The 20,826-nt window shown below is 44.0% G+C and overlaps 1 protein-coding gene across 10 annotated transcripts in view; it reads right to left on the bottom strand.

The window, feature by feature from the left end:
* The window catches only part of Dlgap1 (DLG associated protein 1), a 358,523-nt gene that overhangs the window by 62,242 nt on the left and 275,455 nt on the right, over positions 1-20,826 (bottom strand). For 8 of the 10 annotated variants that reach the window (XM_026394509.2, XM_026394508.2, XM_077792224.1 and 5 more), the window contains one exon: positions 7,114-7,484. In XM_026394509.2, the coding sequence (XP_026250294.2) occupies positions 7,114-7,484 (371 nt within the window). The remainder of the gene's footprint in view (positions 1-7,113; positions 7,485-20,826) is intronic. The other 2 variants (XM_026394510.2, XM_026394517.2) reach the window with 1 other exon arrangement.

Raw genomic sequence — 20,826 nt, forward strand, 5'->3', positions numbered from 1 at the left:
CTTGTCTATTTATTTGGTCTTTTCAAAGAACTGACTTTGGTTTAATGTTATCTGTTCTGTTTTCATTATCGCCATTGCTTTGTTTTGTTCTTCATGCACTCATCTCTACTTTCACTACTAGTAATGTCTTCCTTTAAATTGCTTTTCTTTTTCTGGCTTTTTGAATTGAATGTTTAGTTTATAATGTTTCTTCCTTTTTTCTTCCTTAATTTCAAAAGAACACAGGGCTGTGAACTTTTAGATGACAGCTCTGGCTAAACCCTACAGTGATTTACAGGATACTTGTCAGTTAGTTCACAATAATTTAGAATTTGAACTCTAGTAGTGTTATTTAGATGTTTTAATACTTTCAAATAGTTAGATTTTGTGATTGGTTAATTCCTAGTTTTAATGCACAATGTTTGGAAAACATGACTGCAATATTTATTCTTTTTTGGATCTAATGAAATAAACTTGGTAGGTTCATTAGTTTTGACTTACATCCCCGCCCCCCTCACCATCTCTTCCCAAATACACATTGATGCTGATTTCAAGGACATCAAAAAAGAGAAGGAAAAAATAAAAAAAAGTACAAGGCCCAAATGCAACGCACCTATTACCTGCAACTTCCTTTATTGTTTCAAGTCAATTGGGAGTCAGAGAGAAGGTGACCTTTTTATTTTCAAAGAACTTTTTAAACATCACCTAACAATCCACTTATTTGGGTGGTGTTGTTCTAGGGAAGATAATTTGTCAGAGACAAGTTTCAACATTTGCCATTGTACTTCTTCTTCACACAGGACATAAATTATGTCTCAATGGACAAACAGTAAAGGAAATGAAACAGTAAATCTTAGGAGTGCCTCCCAAATAGGCTGATGTCCTTTTACTTTTTAATTTGAAGAAGGAGAAAGCAATTGTATTTTGTATACTGTGAACAATAAAGTTTAAAGCTCAGTTATTCTTGCTTTGCAACATAAATTAAGGGATGACAGATGTCACACATATCTAGCTGGAGAGAAGTCAGACTCCCCAAACTAGCACGTAAAACTCATCTGAAGTTGAACTCCTCTCAAGATGGGAAGGCAGTGTTACCATCTGTTGCCAGTGGTCATTTTGGAGGGACGTGGAGCTACAGCAGGAGTTGGGGTGGGGAAGAAGAGGGGGATTCCATATTTTGTTCTGTATACACTCTATCGTATAAATCATTTTGCTTTTTTTTTTTTTTTTGGTAACAGGGGATTAAACCCAGGGGTGTTTTACCACCAAGCCACATCCCCAGTCCTTTTTATTTTTTATTTTGAGACCACGTCTTGCTAAGTGGCTTAAGATCACTCCACTGAGAAGGCTGGCCTTGAATGTACAATCCTTCTGCCTCAGCCTCCCAAGTCGCTGAAATTGTAAGCATGTGACATCATGCCGGCTCGTTTTGTAATTTTAAGGAAAAAAAAATTGCTGGGTTTGGTGGCACATCCTGTAATTCCAGCTTTGGGAGGCTGAGGCCAAAAGGATCAGGAGTTCAAAGCCAGCCTTAACAATTTAGTGAGGCCCTGAGGAACTCAGCAACTCAGCCAGACCCTGTCTCTAAATAAAATACACACACACACACAAAAGAAAAAGCTAACCAAAGAAGGTGGGGGTGCTGGAGTTGTGGTAGAGCATTGGCCTGGCATGTGTGAGGCCCTGGGCATATAAATAAGTAAAATAAAAGATCCATTTAGAACTAAAAAGTATTTAAACAAAAGAAGGTGGGGAGAAACTTCTTTCCTGTATTCAGTCGTTTTTTTGTGGATTGAACCCAAGGGTGCTTTAGCACTGAGCCCTTTTTATTTTGAAACAGGGTCTTGCTCAATGGATGAGGCTGGCCTTAAATTGAAGATCCTTCTGCCTCAGCCTCCCAGTCACGAAGATGACAGGTGTGCACCACCAGGTGCAGCCCTGTTTCCAACTTCTGTGGCACCTCCCTTCCCTCCACCGGAGGGTGGCTATGGCTGTAGCCTCCAGCCCCCTTCAACAGCCCAGCTCCAGCTGCCCTGGACTCCCCAGAACTCCAGCTCCAGTGGTCATGGCTGCCCCAGTGCTGTGGGCACTGGGCCTGTTCCAGGACCTTCCTGCTTAGCTTAGCTCCTAAATCCTGGCAACCCCACCTTCCCCCTGGTGTTCCCCTGGTTCTAGGAACGGTCACCCGTGACTGTATCCCTTTACGGCTCTCAGCCCTCCCAGATCTGTGTAACCAATTGTGTGCACGAGGCAGGCTTCCATTTGAAAAATGAGCCTGGCTCCTGATTTCCTGAATAGGATTCTAACCGATTCCACATGGCTGGACCCGTGCAAATTAAAAACGCTTAGGATATCGGCCAAACCAGAATGCTGCAGCCTTACACCGTGCTGCAGTATCAAAATCACCTCCAGAATGCAGAGAAAACAGAAAAAAAAAAAAAAAAAAAAAAAGGATGAGTCTTCTGGGTTCAAGCCTCACCCCATGGACCCAAACTGCCTGCTCATCTGCATCAAAATATGGGTGTCTTCCAAGCTTGAGTCAGTGCATGTGAAGTTTATCTCTGTGATTCTCCTTCTTAAATCCAAATACTAACAACTTTTTTATTTTATATTATTTTTGTGGTGCTGGGGATTGGACCTGGGCCTCATACCTTCGAGGCAAGTGCTCTGTCAATGAACTACATCATCAGGCCAAAAGCCACTTTTCACATATGATATCTAAGGTAATCAACTTAAATTTCTGAAGGGAATTTCAAAATTTTCAAAAGAAATTGCAGAACCATTCAATCTCCTTAAAAAATTGAGAAAGTGCTGGGTGTGGTGGAATACATCTGTAATCCTGACAACTCCGGAGGAGGCTGAGGCAGGAGGATCCAAAGTTCAAGGCCAGCCTCAGCAACTTAGTGAGGCCCTAAGCAACTTAGTTTATTTGGCTAATGGTGATTATAAAGGAGGATAATATTAATAATAACAACTAAATCTAATATTTGTTAAGCCCTTATTACAGCATGTACTATGTTTAAAGCCTTATCACTCAATTTTTTCTGTATCCTATAAAGTACCAAATGAAATAAAAACAATTATTATTTTCATTTACCAGATGAGGAAACTGAGACCCAGAAATAATTGGTTTAAGTTCATATAGGTTGTAGAGTAAGTGGCTATAATATCAGCTAGTAGGTGTGTAATAAATTAAAAGTGTGAGGATAAGTTTGGAACCCCTAAGAGGTAAAGGCGTGAGAGGGAGTCCAATATCCTAATGTCATGTATTTGGGGGATTAGTTTTTTTTGCTTGGGTACTGGGGGTTGAACACAGGGGCATTCAACCACTGAGCCACATCCCCAGCCCTATTTTGTATTTTATTTAGAGACAGCATCTTACTGAGTTGCTTAGCACCTCATCTTTGCTGATCCTCCTGCCTCAGCCTCCTGAGCTGCTGGGATTATAGGTGTGCACTACTGCCCTCAATTTAGTTTTTAAATTAGATTTCTACATAATGAAATTCAATGCATATTTTGCATCTTGAATTTTTAGTTGTTTATTATTTCCCATTGTTGAAGCAGTATCATGTGGTGACATTGGATACTGAGGTACAGTCTTTATTCTGTCAACATAAGGTGTGTGACCTTTGGCAAGTTACTCAACCTCTCAGTGCTCATCTGAAGGGTAGTAATAATGATAATAAACCATGCACAGAGTTGCTGTACTGGTTAAATGAGACGCTTATTGCTATAATTTGGATCTGGAATATTCTTCAAAGGCCCAGGTGTTAAAGGCTTAGCCCCAGCTGGGCACAGTTGGGAGGTGCTAGAACCTTTAAGAGGTGGGAACTACTGGGAGGTTTTCTAGTAATATGGGGCAAGTTCTTGAAGGGTATATTTGATCCTAGTCCCTCCTCTTCCTGGTCACCATGGGATGAGCAGTTTGTACCATCACATACTCTCTGCCATGGTGTGCTACCTCACCAGAGGCCCCAAACCAACAGGACCAACTGACCATGGGCTGAAACCTCCAAAACTGTGAGCCAGAATAAACCTTTCCTCTTTTTAAGTTGATTACCTCGGGTATTTTGTTACAGTATTGGACAACTAACACATTCATATTATCAAGTGTCAGTATTTTACCATAATTTATATAGTAGAGCAATACAGTTGAAGGAAGAGCCAAAACAGTTTCTTTCATTTACTAAAGTATCCTTTAGTAAATGGAATAATTTCTAGAGTAAAAACTTTTCTCCCCAACACTACATGTGGGTTTTCGCCCATCTTATTGGATGAAAATATTGATACTAGAAGTTGGATTTCATATATAAAATGCCTTATTCTTAGAATTATTTGGCAAGGAGGAGATATGACAAACCAGCAGAACTTGGGAAGTGATTAAAATAAGCACATAGAAGCTTTTACATAAAATGAAATTAGGAACTAAGATGTAGCTCAGAGATACAGTGCTCGCCTAGCATGTGTGAAGTTCTGAGTTCATCTCCCATTACTGGGGGGGCCGGGAGGGGGGAAGAGAAACAGAAAAAAGAAAAGCAAGACTAACAAATAGTTATCCTCAAAATACATTGTCAAGTGAAAAAAAAAAAGGCAAAAAATGTAGAATAGTGTGAGGCGTATGCTAATATCTGGATTAAAAAAAGGACTAAATAAAAAAATTTGCTTGAAACTGTATAAAATATGCCTGCATGGAGATGCAAATATTGATTGTATCTTTGGTCACTGTACACTTTTTAAGAACTAGTTTGGAATTTTGAACAATAGAGATGTATTACTTACTGAAAGTAATACAAAATAAAGAAAAAAAATGAATTAAATGTTGAGGAAGTAGAAACAGGTTAACATGCCTTGGTACCAACTAGGTGCCAGATAAGAAGGCAACTTTCTATTATTACAGCAAAATATATATAACATAAAATGTACCATTTTAATACTCTTTTTTTTGGGGGGAGTACTGGTGATTGAACTCAGGGGTACTTGACCACCGAGCCACATCCCCAGCCCTTTTTTATATTAATTTAGAGACAGGGTCTCACTGAGTTGCTTAGCACCTCCCTGCACCTCACCATTGCTGAGGCTGGCTTTGAACCCGCGAACCTCCTGTCTCAGGCTCCCAAGCCACAGGAATTACAGGTGTGAGCCACCACGCCAGGCTTAATACTCTTTTTAATTGTGCCATTCACTGGCATTAAGTACATTCACATTTTGTGCAACCAGCTCTATTATCCATCTCCAGAATTTTTTCATCAGCCTAAACTGTAACTCTGTTAGGGTTAAAAAATAACATTAAGCCAGGCACAGTGGCACACACCTGTAATCCCAGGGGCTCGGGAGGCTGAGACAGGAGGATCACAAGTTCAAAGCCAGTCTCAGCAAAGGCGAGATGCTAAGCCACTCAGTGAGACTCTGTCTCTAAATTAAATACAAATAATAATAAATAATAACATTAAACAATAACACCTACAGAAAGCTAGATTTTTGAAAACTAGATCTTCCAAATCATCCTATGAGGAAGAGACAAAGAAACTAAAGCTCAGGAAGATTAAATGGTTTGCCCAGGACCACACAGAGGGCCAGCCTCTGTCCTTCCCTACTCTTTAATCCTTGGGTGATGGGAGGGGATTTGGCTTCTGGGGGAAATAGAGATGTGGGCAGCTGGCTGGCTGGGGACTTGCCTCCTCCTGTGTCATCTACTCCCAAGCATCACTGATCCAAGCTCTTTTAGGAAGCTCGACAACTTGTGCTATGGTAACCTGGAGGTTATAAAAAGGCATTTGACCCGTTGCCACTAGAGAAAGATTAATTGCCTTTTCAAAGCGAGCATTGCGGAACAGATTGTGAAAATACATCAGCAATTGTAGGAAGGTACTGTCCGCCTGGCTTTTAGATGTACCTAGAGTTGGTTCAGTGTGGATCAGAGGCCAAGTTGAGAAATTACTATTCAGTGAACACCTGCAGAATGAGATAGCACAACAGAGATGGAGAAAAGGGATGAATCTTCTCTGATAGAAGGTAGTCTTTCTTGTAGGGTAACCAGAGATAAACATGTGAAAAAAGATAAGACTGGCTGGGCACAGTGGTGTACGCTTGTAATTTCAGTGGCTTGGGAGGCTGAGGCAGGAGGATGGTGAGTTCAAAGCCAGCCTCACAACCTAGCGAAGACCTAAGCAACTTAGCAAGACCCTGTCTCTAAATCAAACAGAAAAAATGGGCTGGCAATGTGGCTCAGTGGTTAAGTGCCCCTGAATTCAATCCCTATTACCAAAATAAATAAATAAATAAGGCTGGCCAGGCGTGGTGGCATATGGCTGTAATCCCAGCGACTCTGAAGGCTGAGGCAGGAGGATCATGAGTTTGAGGTCAACCTCAGCAACTAATCAACTTAGTGAGATCCTGTCTCAAAATAAGAAAATTTTAAAAAGGCTGGGGATATAGCTCAGTGGTTAAGTGCTTATGGGTTTAACCCACAAGAGGGGAAAAAAAAAAAAAAAAAAACACCAGGGGAAATCAGATCAGAACTGTCTCAGAAAAGCAGCCAACAGTGAACCGGCAGAGTGGTCCACCATCTTTATGAAATGCGTGGTTAAAGAGCCAACAGTTAGGCTGAAGGTGATGCACGTTCTTTGCTTGTGACGCTGGGACATGAGTTTGGGCTTTCCACACCACCATGCTCCCAGCCTTACTCTCCCACATCTGTGAGGAGAGATGCGCCCTGGTGTTCCACATGGTGACTCAGCAGGGTCGGACACATGGCAGGGCACTGGATGACCCTGGCTGTTCTTGGCTGTCCACTCCCGTATGAGACTCCCAACGCTCATTAGGAACCGCAGGGCACTGCACTTTATGTGTGATCGTGTTCATGTTCCCTAAATTAGCTGAGGGTTCAAGTCACACATTCAATTTAGAGAATAAGAACAAGAGCTGTCAATAACAACTCACCTCTTCATAATTTGGGGTCACATTTACCCATATAGGGAATCCAGAGCCAATCTTTATTGTTGTTGTTGCAAATCTGGTCCTACATATAGAACTATAGTGTTGGCAATGACAAAATAATAAACTTCTGGATAGAAAAAAAATGTGCATATTTCTTAGTGGTGGTTCCCATTTCAAGGGCACAAGGGAGGCTGTTACCTGTATCCCGATAGACAGGCATCGGTTTTTCTTAAAGTCCTTCTTCCTGTCCTCTGTGGTGACTGTGGCTATGGTGGTGGTGGTGGTGACGGCGGCCGTGTTATTGCCCATGTGCTGACTCGCAGGGCCGTGAATCTGGGCGTTGGCGGCCTCGATGGCGGCTGTCAGAGCCTTCATACTGTCCAGGCTTTCTGTGGAGTTGCTGAGTCCAGACTGGCTGATAATGTCCCCTCGCTGGCCCTGTCCGTCCATGTAGGCATCCTGCGCAGACTCTGTGCTACTCTGGGCTGTGATAGAAATGAAAGGTTTCGTGGTAGTTCTGGGTGGGACTGGAGGTGGTGTCTTCTTATAGGTTGTAATGCAAGATGACACTGGAAGACAGTGAAAACAGAGACACTGTGATTCCTGCACGGGTCGGCGTTGCTGATCTTGTCACTGACGGCCACTGGAAATCAGGGAACACAAGACACTCTTCAGACACTGGACACGAAAACAAGCCCATGGACGGACCAAGAGAGATCCCTGCTGGGGAGATGGGGGGGGCCTCCAGGAGGGGACACCCCCCACACAACTGAGGGGAAGAGATGGGAGAACACCGACCTCTGACATGGAAGTTTCTGAAATGGAAATTGAGAATCATGGGATGGGCCCACGGTAGAAATCTTCAGGCAGCCTGGGCAAAGTCAGGGGAGCCCTGCTTTCTCAGGGGCACATTAAATATAGCTATAGCTACCAGAGGTCAGTCATTAGAGTCACCCTGGTGGCTGATAACTAAAGGCTGAAAGAAGAAGAAAGGAAAGTGAAAGAAAGGCCCAGGAGCCTGTGTGTCCTAGTGACCATAGGAGGTGCCCCTGGGGGAGGCCTGGCAGCCATCTTGGCTTCCTGTAAGGTGCTTCCTTCTGGCCCCTTCCTCTAGTCCCTGTTCCTCCCTCCCTCCCTCCCTCCCTCTTTCCCTTCCTCTCTTCCTTTAAATGGAGAGGCGCTCATTTGCTTTACATTTTTGATTTTCTGAGCACAACTTCTAAGAAGGAATGTGCTGTACACAAGTCACCTATGGTAAAAATACATTGACACGCTAGTTTGTGAATCAGTCTTTGAGGATGTGTTTGGTTTTTCTGAGCCTCATCCCCAAGAGGCCTTCCTGTAGGGCCACTCACTCCATCCAGTCAAGACCCTGGATCCAGGTACCTGCTCTAAGTCCTCCCTAGGCTCCCACTGAAGCATCACTGTCTGATGGTAATATTGAATAATACTGGATACTTAGCTTTCGGGTTTCCATTTGTAGAGCATGATTTAGAAAACTACAGAATTTTTTTTTTTTTTTTTAAAGAATCATTAAGCTGGTCATGGTGGTGTACACTTGTAATCTCAACAACTTGAGAGGCTGAGGCAGGAGGATCACAAGTTTGAGGCCAGCTTGGGCAACTCACAAGACCCTGTCCCAAAGTAAAATTTTTAAAATGGGCTGGCGATGTAGCTCAGTGGTAAAGTGTCCCTGGGCTAAATCCCCAATACAAAAAAAAAAAAAAAAAAAAAAAAAAAAACCTCAAAAAAACTCTTAAGTCTCCAAGTGGGAATGCCTATCAGTAAGAAACAATTCCTTAAGCAGTTTCCTGGAGACTTTTGTGTAGTTCTCCTAAAAACCAATTTGAGAGTTGGGGGTGTGGCTCAGTGGCAGAGCCCTTGCCTAGCATGTGGAAAGCCCTGGGGTTGAGCCCTGAAACAAAACACCTCATAAAACAATTGCAACTATTTCTCACCTACCCCTTCCATGTTTTTTTTTTTTTTTTTTTCCCCAGTACTTGGGATTGAACAAAATAGACAGGGCTGTCTACCACTGAGCGGCATCCCTAGCCCTTTTTAAATTTTTTTTTTTATTTTGAAAACAGGGTTTTGCTAAGTTGCTGAGGCTGGCCTTAAACTTGGGATCTTCCTGCATCAGCCTCCAGAGTGGTAGGGATTACAGGTGTGCACCATTATACCTGGTCCCTTCCATGCTTTTCCACTCAGAGATGAAGTTCCTGTCATTTCCTTGAGTCAGCTAGACCTGGCTATCGTGTCCAGACTTGTTGCCTATGGTTCTAGCTGCCACTTGGGCCATCTCACTGAATCAAATCCAGTATTTCCTCAGGCCACTCAAAATATCCTACAATGAACAGAAAGATCCTATCATGCTATCCTGCTCTCCACTGCCCTGTGATTTGGGAATAATTTTCTTAACTAAAAAAGAGAAAGCAGAAGTTATACTGGCTACTTCCCAGAGAGTGCCTGAGAATCGAAATAATAAATCACACAAATGCCACATTACAATGTCATCTATGCTCTCCAGAAGATAGGGGTGTATATATATAAATGGGGTCATCTCTCAGTTACCTAGATGGATGATTGGCAGACTCTCACTCCAAGAAAACCTTCCATTTACACTTACTGCCTGAAACATCCACTTTTACCATTTGAACACAGTAAGCACTAACCATCTAGCTTCCTCATTTTTTGCCAGGGTGCCTGAGAAGGGATGCCACTAGTGGAAGATCGGAGTGTCCCTGGAGGGCCAGCAGCAGAGAGCCAGCCCAGCCCCAGGTTCGTCCCTTAGCCCTCAGTTAAGCCTCTGGCCAAGTCACGTCCACAGGAATGGTGTTTATCTGCTGCCCCACTCCATTGCATTTCAGGCACTTAACCCATCAGGGAGCTACCTCAGTTTCCCAGGACAGTTTGAAGGGTGGTCAGCCTGCTCAGTCTCAGGTATACACCGGAAGACTCAGAGCAGGTGACAGGCGGGAGGGAGACAGAGTTAGAATAGAATCTCTCTCTCTATTTGAATCTAATGAAAATGCGTCCTTGCGTCACTTCTTCGGGGACACGTCTTTACAATGTGAAACCGTGACCTAGTTCAAAATGGAGTCTCGGGTCATTTGGCCCACTCGTGTCGCAAGGAAGCTAAATAACACATTCCAACATCTAATGTCTGATCTTTTTGATTATTTATTTACTGCTTATCGGTAGCTCTCACCAGTTTCCTCTTTCAGTGTGGATAATCAAAACTGAACAATGCAGCCCATTATAATACTATTTTGTTTCCTCTGACATACAGAATAGCCCTTGCCACGAGCCGGGCATGGTGACGGTTCGGGAGGCTGAGGCAGGAGGATCTCAAGTTCAAAGCCAGCCTCAGCAACTTAGCAAGGCCCTGAGCAACTCAGTGAGACCTTGTCTCAATAAATACATAAATAAATAATACATAGACTCGGAATGTGACTCTGTGGTTAAATACTCCTGGATTCAATCCCTAGTGCCAAAATAAGTAAATAAATAAATGAAAAGAAAAAAAAAAGTAAAAGAAAAGCTCTTGCCATGATGTGGTCATTGGAGGGAATGATGAAGTTCCATTATTTGCAGTGTGATGGCTGAACTTGGGGACCTCAGCCTCCTGTGTGGTCCATGTACCCACCCAGCCAACTCCAATTTAACTAGTGTGAGGTTAGACAGGGAGAGTGCCGGGGACGTGGCTTTTCCAAAGGCTGGCCCAGCTCCCACACCCAAAGGTCATAAGAATCTGAGATTGCTGCACTTTGGGTAAGGGATCTGAGCAGGGGCCAGGCTCCATCTACCACGGTGTTGTATTAGAGGGGCTTGACAACAGGGTTTGGTGAAGCTTGATGGGATACTGCTGCAGTCAGACTCACAGAAGCACCATCCAGTCATCAAACAGGAATTTAAAAGGACTTTGGATCTTTATGGTGGGTTTTTCATTTGGTGCTGAGGAGGGAACCCAGTGCCTCCTACCTGTATGCTAAGCACACACTCTACTAGTGACCTGCACTCCCAGCTGAAGACTGCCTTTCAAAGGAGAGGAAAGGAGATCCAAATCACAACTCACACTTCTTCCTGCCAATTCTTTTTTTTTTTTTTTTTTTTGGTGGGGGGTGGCAGGTATACTGGGGATTGAACCCAGAGGCACTTTACCACTGAGCCACATCCCCAGCCCTTTTTATTGTTTCAGTGAGACAGGATCTCACTAAGTTGCTTAGGGTCTCGTTAATTTGCTGAGGTTGGCCTCGAACTTGTGATCCTCCTGCCTCAGCCTCCCGATCTGCTGGGATTACAGGTGCCAGGTCACTTCCTAATTCTTTGGCACTCCAAGGGTGCTTCAGAAACTCACTCAACTAAAATCTCTCCATTTTCCCCAGGATCACTCTTTCCTAGCTTTGTAGGCTAAGCCCTGAGCGATTTCTTCTAAGGGTAGCCTTTCTAAAAATATGACTCTCAGTGATCCATCACCAGGGGTGATTGAGAACCCACCAAGAAGGTCTGAGTACCAGCAGGCAGAGAGAGGCCCACAGAGGGGAAAGACAAGCTAATAAATCTTGCCTGGTCTAAACAGAAAGGGAAACTGAGTGGCTTCTACACGGTAAATGAAATACCTCATTTGTTAAGAGGAACATTCTTAAAAAGAATGATTTAAAAACATAAATGCTCCTTTAAAACAAATGGAACTTGAAAAAGAAATGAAATATTTTAATCATGCTTATTGCTTTTCTTTAACCTGATATGTTTATTTGTTCACTTCAAATAAGATGACTTCTCTTCCTCCTCTGGGTCCTGGCTGAAAGAACTCCTGTTGGTCCCTCCCTCTCTCCTACCCTTCCCTCCTCTCTCCCTCCCTCCCTCTCTCCCTCCATCCCTCCCTCCCTTCCTCCCTTCCTTCCATCTTTCCTTCCTTCTATGCTGGGATTGAACCCAGGGGCACTTTACCACTGAGCTACATCCCCAGCCCTTTTAAAAATTTTTAAATTTGAGACAGGGTCTTGCTAAATTGCAGAGGAATTTGCAATCCTCCTGCCTCAGCCTCCTGAGTTGCTAGGATGACACAGGCTTGTGCCACCAGCAACAGAACTTCTATGTATTTGTAAGGTGAGTCCCTAGATACAAAGCTGCAGATGCCAATGACATTGTTTTCATTCAGTTCACACTGCAGAGGACAGCACAAGCAGAAGCTAGTATTAACATCTGATTTCAGAAGTTGTAAAACTATGTTAAATTAAAATTAAATAAAAAGGTTACAGAGATACAGAGAAAACAAATGAGAACAGCTTCCTGTCATGTCTGCTTCTAGCTAACTGTTCCACCTTGTCTATATTTGCATTGAAAGCTAGTGCTAGTGTTGCAAGCCACAGTCCTTTGGCTGAACCAGGAATTATTTTGTTCTGCAGTGGTGAAGGTTTTTTGGCAAAATATCTACACTGTCTTATCCCTGGGTATCTTTTGTGATCAAGAGCATACAAATATCAGGAAGTCATAAAACAGATGTGGAATCCAACCCATTTTTTGTATTGAACGCAGGGGTGTTTAACCACTGGGCCACATTCCCAGCCCATTTTTGTATTTTATTTAGAGATAGAGTCTCGATAAGTTGCTTTGGGCCTCACTAAATTGCTGAGGCTGTCTTTGAACTCCCAGTCCTCCTGCCTCAGCCTCCTGATCCACTGGGATTACAGGCATGTGCCACCACGCCCAGGTGTATTGACTTCTTAATAAATTCCTACAGGCTAAACTAATGGATCATTTACATAAATTAGCTATGTTGAGAAACTGTTTAGCAGTCCTTGGTTACTGGATTTCAGAAATTCTTTCAGGGGCTAAGGGGTGGCTCAGTAGTGGCTCAGAGTGCTCTCCTAGGAGAAGCCTGGGTCTGATCCTCAGCAATGCAAACAACAACAACAATATATATATATTTCAAATACGTGCTGAACATGGTGGCATACACCTATAATCCCAGTGATTTGAGGCCAACTTGGGCAACTTAGCAAGACCTTGTCTTGAAATACAATAAAGATGGCTAAGGATGTAGCTCAATGGTATGGCGCTGCTGGGTTCTAACCCCAGTACCACAAAAAAAAAAAAAAAAAAAAAAAAAAAAAGCGAGAGAGAGAAAATCCTTGAGGAACTACAGATACAAGCATGATACAACAATAAAAAGAAATTGTAGGGGCTGTGGTTGTGGCTCAGTGGTAGAGCACTTGCCTCGCATGTGTGAGGCCCTGGGTTCCATTCTCAGCACCACATATCAATAAGTAAAGGCCCATCAACAACTAATTTCAAAAAAGAAATTGTTAAAAATCTAAAATTAATAATAATTTTAGATACAGTCGCAGTCAAACAGCTTCTTTCTGATGACGTGTTATCCTGCGTTATGAAGCCAGCTATGACCTGATCACCTTTGAGAAGTGGCAGCTTCTGCCCGGCACTGGGCCACCTTTGGATGAGCTGTGACTTGCATCAGATGTTCTCCTCTGATGGTGTTGAAAACCACCAGAGGGAAGGGCTGCCTCAACCCATTGTCTAGTTTCTGCTCAGGGCAACATGAAGGACTCTTGACTTGGTCTAGATAAACAGCAGTTGTATAATAAATGCTCAAAAGGAAAGTTTTTATTACAAAGATTTCAAAGACCAAATGGCATTGATAGGGGGGTGTTGGAACTCACTCTTATCACTTGCTAAAGTTGATTGTGTACATCTCTTCCCAGCTCTGTGTTCAACTTGAGATTGACCATGGTGTGGATATTTACACCATAAAAACTGACAGATGTTGTAAATCAGCAAGTTGAAGCATTTATGTGTACAGAGCAGAGAGATATTCAAAGTGCTGCTGGCCGAATGGGGCTGGTTCACAAACCATTGTACCTGGTGTGCATGCACCGTGCCCTGAATACTGAAAGCTTTTAGGAACTTTCTAGCAATTTTATAGTCTTTTGTGTGTTGAATGAAATACAAAGAAAACAGTGGGCTAGGTTTTAGTGTGTCTTTGTTTTTTAAACTTCCTTTTTCTGGTAATTCATCTTTATTGCATTTTATCCGAGTGTTGATCTACAACAGATGGAAGATCAAACAGAAAACTGGTCCCACACCACAGAGAGCTTGGAAGGACCTATACAGACATTTGCAAATTCAGAGGACAGTGCAGACAGAGGCAAGTAGGATGAAGAACATGTCAGAGAGGTAAACTGAGCCTACAGGGTGCTTTAGAAGGCAATATGATGCTGGGCGCAGTGGCTCACACCTGTCATCTCAGAGGCTCTGGAGGCTGAGGCAGGAGGATCGAAAGTTTAAAGCCAGCCTCAGCAACTTAGTGAGGCCCTAAGCAACTTAGTGAGACCCTGTCTGAAAATCAAACATAAAAAGGGCTAAGGGTGTGGCTCAGTGGTTAAGCACCCCTGGGTTCAATTCCTGGTATCAAAAGAAAAAGAAAAGAGGTCAAAAGGAAAATGAAATGTGAAGCACCTAAATTAGGGATATAAAGAGATGACTGCAGTAACACAGAATGGGGACTGGACTTGAGGTTTGAATGTCAGGTAAGGTACTTACTTCTGAAAAGGCATTAAGAATGGAAGTGTGGTATCCAGAATAATAGGAGGATCTGTGGGAAGCCATTCTGACACGTGATTGGGTGGCTCCCGTTAAGGGTCTGAGGCGTTCTGGCTGTGTCGGAACTTTCCCGGCCCTTTCCTGATGAGACAACCCGTCCATGTGGGGGTGTGACTGACCACTGACCCCCGGGGGCCCAATCACTGACCCTGACCTTGGAGTGCAGTCCCCCCTCAACCTTCATTGGATGGAATTCTCCCCTGAATCTCTTGTTCCCCAATAAAAGGCTACTCCCAGGCGTGCTGGCTCTCTCTCTCTCCTGCTAGCGCTGAGTAATCCCTGCTGCCCTGCTGGGCGGTTAGAGGTGGGAACCAGAGAGGGGAGCCTTCTCGGACCTGGCAATAGAAATAAGATAACTGAGTCTGTGTGTTTTATTTCGATCTCGCTAACTAACTTTTATGCCAAGAACCTCATTAATGAAACCATTGCGCTGGCCGCATGGTGGAAGGATCTTTGTGTTGTGTTTTAATCTGTGCTCCTTGGCTGCCCCTGTACCTCTCTCCACTCTCATATGGTGCTAGAGATGAAACCCAGGACCTCATACATGCTAGGCAATTGCTCTACCACTGAGCTCCATCCCCAGCCGTGGGCACCTTGCTTTAAGAAGAAATGTATGGGTTTAAGGAAAGGGCATACTTCATTTGGAAAAGAAGGAAGACAGAGGAATTCACTGATTTGGAGGGTGGCTGCCTAAAGCACAGCATGGACTTCTGTGTTAAGTCCCTAAGAAAACCACAAAGATAAGAGGTCAGAGAGTCATAAAGAAAAAATCCTTTAAACTAGGCTTGGTGGCCCAGGCCTGAAATCCCAGAAACTCAGGAGTCTGAGGCCCAGGCTGGAGGACTGCAAGTTTGAGGCCAGACTCAGCAAGGTAGTGGGACTCTCAGCAACTTAGCAAGACTCTGTCTCAAAATAAAAAATAAAAAGGGCTGGGGGATGTGGCTCAGTGGGAAAGCATCCTTGGGTTCAATCTCTAGCACCAATAAAAAAAAAAAAAGAAGACAAAGATAGTCATCAGCTATCCCAACATGGAATATGAGGACCTCACCCAGTAGTGAGCTCTCAGTCCCTGGAGATATACAAGCAGAGATCAGTTTTTTGTTGTTGTTGTTGTTTTTTTTGTCTGAGAAGTTATAGAAATTGTACCAACAACTGACAGACGGTTGAATTTGGTGACCAGATTTCTTTTAAACTGAAGGCCCTATGGCTTCATAAATATGAATGGAATCTGGAAGAGAATCTGAAACACAGGGTCTCACTGAGGGTGATGCCTAAGAGCTGAAGAAGGAATCCCAAAGAAGAGGCTAGGGGAAGAAGTCACCAACCAGGCTCTTCGGTTGTCATGACAAAGGTTCTGGCATCCTGGGGAAGCATTTTGAACCCGGGGAGGATGCAACTGCTAACAGAAAAGTTTGCTGCTGCTGTTTCCGGTCAGGCCAGCCCAGAAGTCTTGCACTTCACTGTGAATCTTAGAGTCCTGCTGTTCATGGCACTGTGCCTTGGCACACTGGACTCCCCGTCAAGTGCCAGACAAACCAGTGGTCTGGCTCAGGTCCTTCACTGGGGAAAGGCACAAGCTCAGGTGACAAGAGAGAGGCTGAGATTGCAGAATGAGTCCAGACCCTCCTCGCCATGCCAAGATTAGATCTACCTAATCTTCAGAGATCCAGACACTGTGCTAAGAACTTAACCGACATGGCCTTAACTGACACGAGGATCCCACTGTCACTACTCAATAGATGGAAATGTTAAGGCTTAGAGGGTAACAGGGGTTCCACTTCATGCTTTGAATATAACCCTTGTGACTTATTTTAAAATGAACATTTTTTGGTTTGTTTCCTTTCTCTTTGCCCTCTACCCCGCCTCCCTGCCTATAAGGTGGGGGGAACAAGATAAACCTTCTTCCCATCCTAGGCCAAGTTATCTGTCCTTGAGCAAACACACCACAGGAGTAAAGCAATCGACTTCAGGATGGTAGGAGAGGACCTACAAGGGGCTATCTCTAAAATCTACAAGTGAATTATGACCCCTGACAGGACACACCTGGAATGTAGCCTTTGAATCACCCCTTGACAGTGAGAATCACAGCCTCGGGGACAGCAGTCCCCTATGTTTCTCCTTTGCTAGCAAAGCAATAAAACTTCTTTTTTTCCTTTTTCTCAAAACTACATCCTCCTCATTGGATTGGCCTTGGGACCAGCACCGAGCTTTCAGGAATAAGAGCAAGAAATGGATGACCCTATGTCACATATCTACCAAGTGGTGAAGTTAGAATACTTAGAGCTGCACATTCCATTTCTTCATTAACCCAAACCACTGGTATTCATGTCCCCCAACACACATCCATCAAAGTAAAAACCAACAAGCCCACTGCACCCTGCAGGAACTCATCAGAAATTTAGTGAATGATACTCTGGAGGCTGAGGCAGGAGGGTCACAAGTTTGAGGCCAGCCTCAGCAACTTAGCAACTCATCAGGATCCTGTCTCAAAATCAAACATAAAAAGGGCTGAGGATGTGGCTCAGTGGTAAAGTGCCCCTAGGTTCAATCCCTACCACCAAAAGAAAGAAAGAAAGAAAGAAACGAAGAGAGAGAGAGAGAGAGAGAGAGAGAGAGAGAGAGAGGGAGGGAGGGAGGGAGGGAGGGAGGGAGGGAGGGAGAGAGGGAGGGAGGGAGGGAGGGGGAGGGAGGAAGGAAGGAAGGAAAAAGTTTAGTGAGTGAAGAATTCCCATATACAAGGAGTATACCAGCTATGATTTAAAATATTGTACTCAGGTATGGTGGTGTGGGCCTGTTAGTCAGCTACTGTGAGGATTCCCTGAGCCTTGAAGTTTTTGTTTGTTTTTTTGGGGTGATGTACCAGGGATTGAACTCAATGGCACTCGGCCACTGAGCCACATCCCCAGCCCTATTTTGTGTTTCATTTAGAGAGTGGCTCTCACTGAGTTGCTTAGAGCCTTGGTTTTGCTGAGGCTGGCTTTGAACTCACCTAGCAATCTGGTCTCAACCTCCCAAATTGCTGGGATTACAGGCCTGCACCACCCACCGTGCCCAGCAGTTTGAGATGAGTAGGAGGACCATAGCAAAAATCAGAAGGAAAAAAAAAAAATGCAGCTCAACTGTGGTGTAGCACTTGTCTAGTATGGGCAAGGCCCTGGGTTGGATCCTCAGCACTGCAAAAGTAAATAAATAAAAATGTTTAAAGAATTAAAAATGCGGGGGATATAGCTCATTGGTTGAGTGCTTGCCTTGCAGGCACAAGGCCCTGGGTTCAATCCCCGGCACCAATCCATCCATCCATCAATAAAGCAAAATATTACAAAAAGAGAAAAAAATCTGCACAACAAAATACATGGGATAAAAAAAAAAAAAATCACTACCTTGTTGCAAAATATTTACAGCTTCCCATTTCCAGGCCACCCAAAGTGAGGTGTCAGTGGTGAGAAGGAAGGCAGGATGTGAGGTTCCCTGGGCGGGTGACAAGTAAACCCTGGATTCCCAGCCCACCTCCGTGAGGCATGGCGCATCCCATAGTCGTCTCCTCTCCCATTAACTTCGGCTCCAGGGAAGTGGCTGAGAGAATGATTTCCACTAACGCCATCCTCCACGGAAACCACAGAGATGACGAGTGCAACTTTTCTTAGTCCAAGCAGAAAAGAGCACGCTTGTGTCGGAGCCTAGGGGGAGGGGAGGGAACAGCAGGAGGGGGAGGGGAGGGGGAGGGGAGGGGGAGGGCAATAACTCTTGAAGTCCTCCGCCTTGCCAGTTGGTAGTTACTAGTATTCCAGACACTTCCTAATGCCAGACAAATGCCCCAAGCCTCGGCATGTCTGGCTTGGAGATCTATTCAGCTGATAGTAGCTGCCTCTTCTGGGGAGAACGGGGCTGCGGCTGCTAATCAGACCCAACATTGTTCTCAGAAGGAAGAATGGAAAGGTTTGTTTCAGAGTCACATTTTTCTTTTCTTTTCTTTTCTTTTCTTTCTTTCTTTCTTTTTTTTTTTTTTAAGAGGCATCCAAGTTGTTTTAACAAGTTACTACAAAACTTGGTCTTCCCGAGGTGAGGCTGTTTTGCACAGTGTGTGTACTGTACAAAGATCCAGGGAGGGAGGGATCAGAAAGTTAGAGTCATTTTAAAAAAAAAGCCCCAGGCACTTGATGCCTGGAAATGATGTAAGACGCAGCCACTCCTCTGTTAGAACTACAACCAAACAATGCTCCGGCCATCCACAGCAGCTGCTCTCCAAATGTCAGCACCAGCCCCAGTCAAAAAAAGCTTGAAATCTACCAGGCTGAAGGACTTGGTGCTGTGCCCTGGTCTCCCACATTTTCCCTGTGCATTCTCAGGAACCTGGCAACAGGTAACGTGGCAACCTTTGACTTATAAAATGGCAAGTGGCATGATTTCAGAGAACAAATGTTTTTTTTTTTTTTCCTCCCAAGCCAGCTGCTTCTCGCCCCCCACCGGCCCCACACCCAACCCCCATCCCTCCCACTCCAAAGTCTGAGAAAACAAAGTATTGCTGCGGGCAACCCTACTCTCGACAGTCCCCTTGTGGCCAAACCTGGAACAACACGTACATACTCAATGGCCACTCGGCAGCAAGGTAAGTGGCGCTGCTGCGGAAGGGGACCTTGGCTGGACTTGTCTTCCGAAAACCACAGAGTGGAAGTCAAGACTCAGAACGTCTTGCTTTATAACTTAGCACCTTAAAAAAAAAAAAAAAAAAAAAAAAAAAAAACCTTTCTCCGGCTTTCGGGTAAAATCTAGGTTGCGGCTAAGAATTTTTTTTTTTTTAAGCAGTAGCTATGTTAATATTTTTTAAGGTAATAAGTTAAAAAGCAAGAACTGCTCTAGCAATTTTCACCCAATCTCTTCACCTCCCAGTCAGATGGGCAGATGGCAATGAATGCAAAGACTGGGGATTCCTGCTGCCGGTGACTGACATTTTCCATTTTCATCTGAATTTGTACTGTATATGCAGACACCTTTCTCTCAGGCTTGAAGCATTTCTAACTGCCTTGCTGTCTTCCAGTGAGCCTGTTTGCAAAGATTACTTAAGATTTCCAGCCTGCAGGCCCAGCTTCCCGGAGAGCATGCCTCCCAGCCACACCTTCACTCTTTTATCTCGGTGTGGGGCAAACACCCACGAAAATGCTCAGGGCAGTGTTTTGAACCTGCTTTCTTCCTCCCAGGTCTGTTTCCACCCTGCGGTCTCTGAAGGAGCTTCTGGTAGCTCCAGCTAGCCCAGAAAAGAGGGCCTGTCTTCCTTCTGCTTCAAAATAACTGGAAAGGAAAAATGAGGTTCAGATCAAAGTGACTGTTCTCTTCAGGAAGTTCCGTTAATTAACTAGATTAGAGGGTGCTAAATGATGTTTGGATGAAGGTCATTTCAGAAGGTTCAGGGCCAGGGGTTCAGGTCTGAAGCTTGTAATATGTACTTTTAATGAAGTTTGACAGTAAGTTGAGTAATATTGGAAACTGAAGGTTTCCATATGTAAAACCAGTGGGTTGCCTGAAATCAGTTTCAAAGGATCATCTTGAAAGTCGATATTTGGCTAGTATTTGCCTCGATCATTTAATACTAGAGATTTAAAAACCTAGTGTTCTGATTAAAGAATCATTTGGCCAATGCTAAAGTCAATCGTAGCCTTCATGTTGAAATCAGGGCGTTCAGGACTTGGGGCTTACTAATTTCCAAGGAGGGAGTGTTGCTTGCAGTTGGGAATGTGACCAGGATTTCACGGCTCATTTTCCCGGCTTCTCTAACAGGTGCTGTTGAGTCATCCATGTACACAAATGACTGCCCTGGCAGTTTCATCTGTGAGGATTAAATTTCCATTTGTTCCATTACTTTATAAAGTGATTTCTACCCATGAGTCAGATAGATCACTTCCTTTTAGATCTAGGATTTTTTTTTTTTTTGAACATTCATAATGATGTGTGTATTTTTCAACATGGGTCCCAGCCAGGTCTGCAGGTCTTCCTGGTTTGAATGGACTGTTTACAAGAGAGGAAGACTCAGGGACCAAGGTCGGGGTTACAGGATTATATAAGGTTTCCTGTTTGAGCAGCTGGTCTACCAGCCCCTCAGGAGGCTGGGATAGGGATCGAGCTAGGAGCCGGGAAGGAGATTTTTCTTTGAAGCTTTTCATCAGCTAGCTTTCATTTCTTGTCAATGTCACTTCTCAGCAATACGGTCCTATATTTCCCCCTGATCAGACGGAGAGATGGGAATTCACTAAGGAGTGAAGAATCACAAGGTCAGGCATTGTTGTCTGTTTTATTCAC

The sequence above is a fragment of the Urocitellus parryii genome, chromosome 13, assembly GCF_045843805.1.
Source record: "Urocitellus parryii isolate mUroPar1 chromosome 13, mUroPar1.hap1, whole genome shotgun sequence".
In the NCBI taxonomy this organism is placed as follows: domain Eukaryota; kingdom Metazoa; phylum Chordata; class Mammalia; order Rodentia; family Sciuridae; genus Urocitellus; species Urocitellus parryii.